Genomic DNA, 6898 nt, shown 5'->3' with positions numbered 1-6898 from the left:
TGCAGCTTGGGGGGGGGGCCGACCTAAATATCCAACTTTTGGCTGATATTTAGTTCCTTCCCTTCCTGCTGTAGCTGCTCCCTCCCCGCGAAAATTACCGGGCTTTGGGGGTTGTTTCTTATTTGTTTGTTGGTTTTTTCCCCTATTTAAAGTAGTTTCACGCATCCCGCAGATTTTTTGGGGAGGGCGAGCAGGTTCTCATGGTTGATTAGTTTTTTGTGGTTTTGCTTTTTTATAAAACCGCAAATGCCCCGACGATGTAATCTTTGCGAAAAGCTTGGGAAAACCAACCAAATTGATTGGTTTTTAACTTTTAGGGGGGAAATAAGAAGAAAAAAACCCAACCCAACACATCCCAGCCGTAAGCTGGAGTGCCGAGATGCCCTTGGCCGGGGCTGGCGAGGGGGGGACTTTGTAGCTGTCACCTCGCTGTCACCCCCACCCCGCAGCGCATCAACTTTCCCATCATCTGTTTTATTTTTCTTTGTGTTACGGGGTTATTATTTCTAGATAGAGGAGGAAAAAAAAAAGGCAAAATTAGAGCGGGACCCCTCTCCCCGCATTTATTAAACAGGAAAAATTCATCCTGACCGTGATCAAGTGGCGAAACTCAAACCTGTGGAAAACCACGCAGGCTGCAAAACACACAAGCTGGGGGGATTTGTTGAAGTGCTTTTCTGTAGCAAATGAAGTAAAACAGACGGCAAGGCAAAGGATCAAAGGATTACAACAATATTTGCACAACATGACTGGGAATAATGAAAAGAGAGAGCGGCCGGCGGTTTTAGTACCTCTTGAATGTAAAATTGGCCACTCGAGTGTTATCTGTCGATAATGATATATCCAGGGAGTGCTGGCCAAGTGACTTGGAATTAGTGGTGCATGATTCTTGTTAAATCGCGAGGCAATTTCTGGAATCGACTTTCTTTGTATAAAGAGAAAAATCATACACACACCCCCTCGCCTTCCCCGTCCCTCGCCCCCTCCAGCCTTCCTGCAAATTACCCAGCTGAGTTCTCACCCCTACCTTTTTTTTTTTTGGCCTTTTTTTTTTTTAATTTCCAGCCTGTGAAATCGTATTAATCCGCAAGATCTACATTGCGAGATATTAAATAAATTGGGGAGGGAGGGATTAACGAACCGCTGGTGTCCCCCCTCTCCCTGCTCCGGGCGGGGATGCGCCGCGCAAGGTGCTGGGGAAACGGCGCGGCCGCGGAGGATCCGCGTTTGCTCCGCACCTCCGTAAACCGCTTAACAAAATCCCATTCCAGCTAGTTTAAAAAAAAAAAAAAAAAAAAAGGCCCCCGAGGGTATTTAAAGAGGTTTTTTCCAAAAGTTTGTTTGAAAGCAGATAGCCCCGTAATTTGAAGCAAGGAGTGGAGTGCGCTTTTTTTGGGAGGGGTAAAATGGGAACTTTGCGGGGGGGAGGGTTGCGACGCGACTTTAAAGTTTTTCGTCTTTAAAACGTCAGGTATGATTTAAAACATAGATGTGAAACGCCAAAAATACATATATGTGGACACAAACATAGCGGCCAGCTCGGAGAGCGGGGTGGCGGGCGTGAGGGTCACGGGCTATTTTTATTTTCCCTCTATCCACGGGAAAAAATCTTCCCGGTGATGCGGGAGATAAATACCGAGACCACGGGATGGGCAAGAGGTTTCTCCCTTCTTTTAAAAATTCAAATACCGGGAGAGAAGCTGAAGGTATGGGGAGCGATGCGCCCCGTTTTGCTGGATTTTTCTCTCTTTTAACTTTTTTCCCCTTCTGTTCTTGTTGGTTTTTTTGTGTTGTTTTGGGTTTGGTTTTTTTTCCCCCCTTTCCAGTTTCCACCCCACTGGGCCAGGGCAGGGTGAACCAGCTCGGAGGGGTGTTCATCAACGGTCGACCACTACCCAACCACATCCGTCATAAAATCGTGGAAATGGCTCACCACGGGATCCGGCCCTGCGTGATTTCCCGGCAGTTGCGGGTCTCCCACGGTTGCGTCTCCAAAATCCTCTGCAGGTACCAGGAGACGGGCTCCATCCGTCCCGGAGCTATCGGAGGCAGCAAGCCCAGGGTGAGTGCAATGCAACCACCCTCATGTTAAATAAAAAAAAAAAAAAAAGATTTCTTTAAGCGAGGTTGAAGTTTTTTTCAGGTGGACATGCAGGGAAAAGAGGGAGGAGGGAAGAGCTTTAATAAAGCTGCGATTTGTGGGCTCAGATGGGTAGAAATCGGTGCAGAGGTGAAGGATATGAATAAATTAAAGTGATTTCCCTCCCTGCCATGTGCAACAAGTGGAGCGCATTCAAGCATTTTGCCCCAGTGTGCGGGGAGGAGGCAAATGGGGGTGTTTTGGGGAATAATAAATCACTGAGTGTATATAAACCCCCAAAAAAGCATCCCCTGCACCCCCTTCTTGCCTCCTTCCCACCCCGGGTCTCAGGATAAGCCCATCCTTGGCCCCCAGAAATTCTACCTTCAGGGTGGCCGACCTTTGGGAGAGGAGGGCCTTTCCCCAGCTTTCTTTTCTTCCTTTTTCCCCTTCAAATCCCTATTCTTAGCCCCAAAAGTAGCAGCTAGGGTGAGGAGGATTGAACCAAGCTGAACAGCTTCTCTTTTCAATTAAAAGTGGGTTTTTTTCCCTTTTTTTCCCTTCCCTCTCTCTCTGCACACGCGGACACACACCGGTGTCCCTTGATCACAAAAGCAGGTTGCGACTCCCGACGTAGAAAAGAAAATCGAGGAATACAAACGGGAAAACCCTGGGATGTTTAGCTGGGAGATCCGAGACAGGCTCCTGAAGGATGGGCACTGCGACCGGAGCACTGTGCCCTCAGGTGAGAAGGCAGCTTGGCAAGAAGGACACCCCGATACCCGCAGGAGGATGGAGGGAAATTATTATCAACACTAAAAATGTTTTGAGGTGTTAGAAACGTCCTCTTGACCTTTGCTTTGATAGAGGGGGATAAAAAAAAAAAAAAGGAATCACCCCAAGCAAACACACAGCAGCAAATAAACACCAGGCGAGGGGTGGTTGTGCCCTGGCTGTGCTGTGGTCTGCTGTAAAAACAAACCCAAACAAACTGATTTTCCCGACTTATTCCAATTCCTTTGAAAGCAGGGGAGCTCCCACGGTGGACGGAGCATGCACAGAGGCAGACCCCAAATCCAGGTTTATAAAGGGGATCCCGGTTGCCCTGTTGGGACTTGCTCGCTCAGTGGGGGCTGCAGAGCAGCCAGGGATCCCCATCACTCATGGAAAGCCACCCCGTACCCCAATATTGGGCCTGCAGGAATGTGCTTAGTGTCTGGTGAGCTCTTTAGGTCCCGGCTGTGAGTTCCCCTCTGTTTTGGGGGGGCTGAGCCTTCTCTGCAGGGCACATCTTCCCCAAAGCAGGACAGGGCCCAGCTCTGAATCCCAGCTGTGGGGTCCCATTTGGGGCTGGGGTGAAAGCCAGGTATTGGGGGGCCTTTTTCCTGTTACAAACCAGATGGTAAACCTGGGGGTGCCCACTGTCTCGGGGACAGTGACGAGCGCATCTAACTTTGGGTGTCCACTTTGGCAGCTTGGTGAACTGGGGGGGTGTTTTGGAAGGCACAGAGCACTGGGCAGGTGCGTACCCCTGGGAAAAGGGAGTGCCGATGCCCTTCATCTATGTGCAAGGCCTCCTGCCCAAGTCGTGTAGCCCCTGGCTTGGGTTTTCCCAGCCGGCTCCCACCTTGCTTTCCCAGGCAGCTTATACTTGCCTTTTTGTCTTTGACTGTCTGAGGTTTAGTGAGTTCGATTAGCCGTGTGCTACGCATCAAATTCGGGAAGAAAGAGGAAGAGGAGGACTGCGACAAGAAGGAGGAAGATGGGGAGAAGAAGGCCAAGCACAGCATAGACGGCATCCTGGGCGACAAAGGTAAAGGTGGCCGTGCATGCCCCGGGGCCGGGCTGGAGGGGACATCTGGGAGAGGGGACATGTCCCTCCCTACCAAGAGTAAGCCAGGGGATGGTTCCAGAGCCTCTTGCGTTTGTCCTTTCCGAAAATGACTGATGGCAGTGTTGAGGATGTGAGGCAGGGCCCTGGGAGGGGAAGGTGGTACCCAGCCCCTCGGGCTGAGGATGCTTTCCCAGGAGGAAGGGCGGTTGGCGTTTTGCTCTGGATCAATTATTTATAAAGGGGGAAAAGAGATGGTTGGGGGGAGGCATCTCGGATTCCTAAATGAATTTGTTAAACAGATTTCTCTCCTGCTCTCTAAGTGGTCCCCTGAAACTCTGGATGACAGTTGACCGATTTGTCCAATCAATATCAATTAGAGAAGCCAGGATCGGCGCTGCGCTGGGGCTGAGGGGAGATGGGAAATCCTCGGATCGGAGGAAAACAGGGGCCTGCACCCCTCAATAAGAATCGAAAAAATAAATCTGACCCTTCTTGATGAAGGGCTTGAGGCCAGGCCGGTGGCGGGGAGAGCAGGGGGCCCTGTTATCATCTCCCACCCCCGGCGCTTTCCTCTTGTGGGAGGAAAAAAATAAACTTCTTAGAGCTCCTGTGCTGTAAATGTGGGGTGGGGGACAAGGCATGGCTGGAGCCGGCCATTGCAGCACTTGTAATTTGATTTTTGGCAGACTCAGTGGGGGTGATGATTCCCTCTCTCCCAAAAAAAGAGGGAAGGATGGCATTTTTAGCGGGCATGATTAAGGTTTATCAATGAGAGCATTTGCAAAGACGGAGAAGTTTTAAGCAACGAGAGGGAGAAGCTGAAAATTTTAAGCAGAAAATTATTTCCTCACGTCGCAGAGCTCAGTGCTTTTTGTGGGAGAAGAGAAATTATAGAAGTCTTCGGGATGGGCTTCAGGAAATTAGGGGTTGCTATTTTTTTCCCCCCAAATTAATGGCAAAATGGCAATGGTCCAGGCCTGTCGGGGTTCAGTCGGTCGGAGTTTTGGGCAATTTGTGATATTGTCAGTGTTGGGCCAAGAGGGAACAGGGTGAGAGTTATTTTCTGTGTGGAGAGGGTCCCCAGTCTGGGTGTGGGAAGCAATGGGGATTGCTTGCAAAGTTTCTCACTAGCTACAAAGTTTTCCCCGTTTTGGGAGAATGTGGGTGAGGGGGGAAATACTGAAATATTTGGGGCCGAAAAAAAAGCTTCTCGGTGTCACCATCAAACGTTCCTGGGAGTTTTAAATGAAGGTGCACAAAAGGGGTTTCTTTAAGGATCCTATCCTTTTTTTTTCTCCAACCTTGAAGATGAACTTCACTTACAAAGACCTTCAAGTCTATTGAAGCTTTATAAGCAGATTCCTGCCCACAAAAGCAAACAGTGGAAGAAGGGGGGGAAGAAAAAAGGAGGGAAAAAAAAAAAAAAAGGGGAGGAAAAGGGGGAAAAAACCCTAGGCTGCCTTAAAAATGGAGTAAAGGGATGGGGGAGGGAGGGCTTGTCTATTCTCATTCAAAATTCTGCAAGGAGGAGAAAAAGTTTGGACAAAGGGCCAAGGAAGGGAAGAAAGGGAGATAAATTATTCAAAACTCCCTGCTGTTAGATAGTTTTGTAATATTATAGGACCGTCTGTTGGAAAAAGGATAGCCGTTGGACGTTGCAAAATGTTGCTTGTGATTTGGAACCAGGCGATGCTCATTTGCAAATCGGGGCTATTGTGTCCGCGAAAAAGCTCCCCCCATCACTTTGGGGTGTTTTTAATTTTATTGGGGTGGGAAGGAAGATTTTTTGGGTTTAAGATTTATTTTATTCGAGGCTCATCGCTTGAAAAAAATATATAATTTTTAAACGGCGTTATTATTATTTTTTTCTCCTTGTCCGTGCGTGTTTTCCCCATCACCACCCGCAAAATAAAAGAGTGAAGGAGTTGGAGGCTTTTTATTCCTTAATAACATGCAGAACTGCGTGTCAATAAGCAAAACAAAACGCTCTCTTCTTCCTTCATGGGTAATATCGCGGACAAATAAAACACGAGCCCCCATTTCTTTATGAAACCAGCCCGTTTTGAATCGAGAGCTAATTTGGGCAAATTCCTGATGCGGGAGCCCGCGGAGCGCCGCGTTACCTCCGAGCGCGCAGGCTCCGCTCCCTTTCCCATCCCTTGAGATAAATCCCGATTTATCACTATTTTATTTTTTTTTTCCCTCGTCTCCCGCAATCGCGCCCTGACTCCGCAGATTTGCGGAGAAATCACACTCCCCCAAAAAAGGCTTTATTTGGGGTTTTGAAGGGGGGGAAGCATCAACCGCAGAAACGGCGATTTGGCAGCGGGTTGGATCCGGCGCTGCCGCGATCGAGTGCAATTAAAAAATAAACCTTAAAAAAAAAAATTACCGCCGTCAATGTATATTTTCAGGTCTGGAAAAGTTTTCATGGCCCCAATTAAGGTAATTGATGAGTCAACTTTGTAGAACACTCAGGCGGCGAGTGTGCGCTGGATATTATTCCTTTCATTTTTATTTTTTTTGCTCGGAAATAATAATACTCTTTAGAGATCTTTTCCCCCACATCCTAGCAATTTTCCTAGGAGGTTTATAATAAATAAAAATACTAACGCACTCCTGACACTTGTTCTCCAGCTCTGCTTTTACTACCTGGGTTTGGAGTTTGCTTTTTTAAAAATTATTATTATTGAGGATGGGGCGGGGGGGGGGGAAACCCCACACTTTTTTTTGGTCTCTTTCCTCTTGACAAACGCCTTTGCTCCATTTGCGGGTTCTCCTTGCGGGGAGCCGGAGGAAGACAGCCCTAAATGCTCTCTCTTTTTAAGTGTTAAAGAAAGCTTCCACCCTGCGCCTGTTTCTTTCTATCGTCTGCTTGGCATTTAATAATGTTAAGACTTATTAGAGCTGGTAATGAAAACTGTGGCTGTTGAATAGGGAGCTGTGTTGGAGAAGGGTGTAATAGCTCCAAGGCATGCTAAGAA

General features: G+C 48.1%; 1 protein-coding gene across 1 annotated transcript; it reads left to right on the top strand.

Annotated features, from left to right (window-relative positions):
• Positions 1-1822: 1822 nt before the first annotated feature.
• LOC104618681 (paired box protein Pax-7) lies at positions 1823-3893 on the top strand (the record flags this gene model as incomplete). The annotated part of the gene is made up of 3 exons (XM_010284333.1): positions 1823-2062; positions 2696-2825; positions 3765-3893. Coding segments are annotated over 3 exons (499 nt in total), but the record flags the coding sequence as incomplete, so codon positions are not given.
• Between the last annotated feature and the right edge of the window lie 3005 nt (positions 3894-6898).

The sequence above is a fragment of the Phaethon lepturus genome, unplaced genomic scaffold (assembly GCF_000687285.1).
Source record: "Phaethon lepturus isolate BGI_N335 unplaced genomic scaffold, ASM68728v1 scaffold48853, whole genome shotgun sequence".
In the NCBI taxonomy this organism is placed as follows: Eukaryota; Metazoa; Chordata; class Aves; order Phaethontiformes; family Phaethontidae; genus Phaethon; species Phaethon lepturus.
This window is presented reverse-complemented; position numbering and strand designations above follow the sequence as displayed.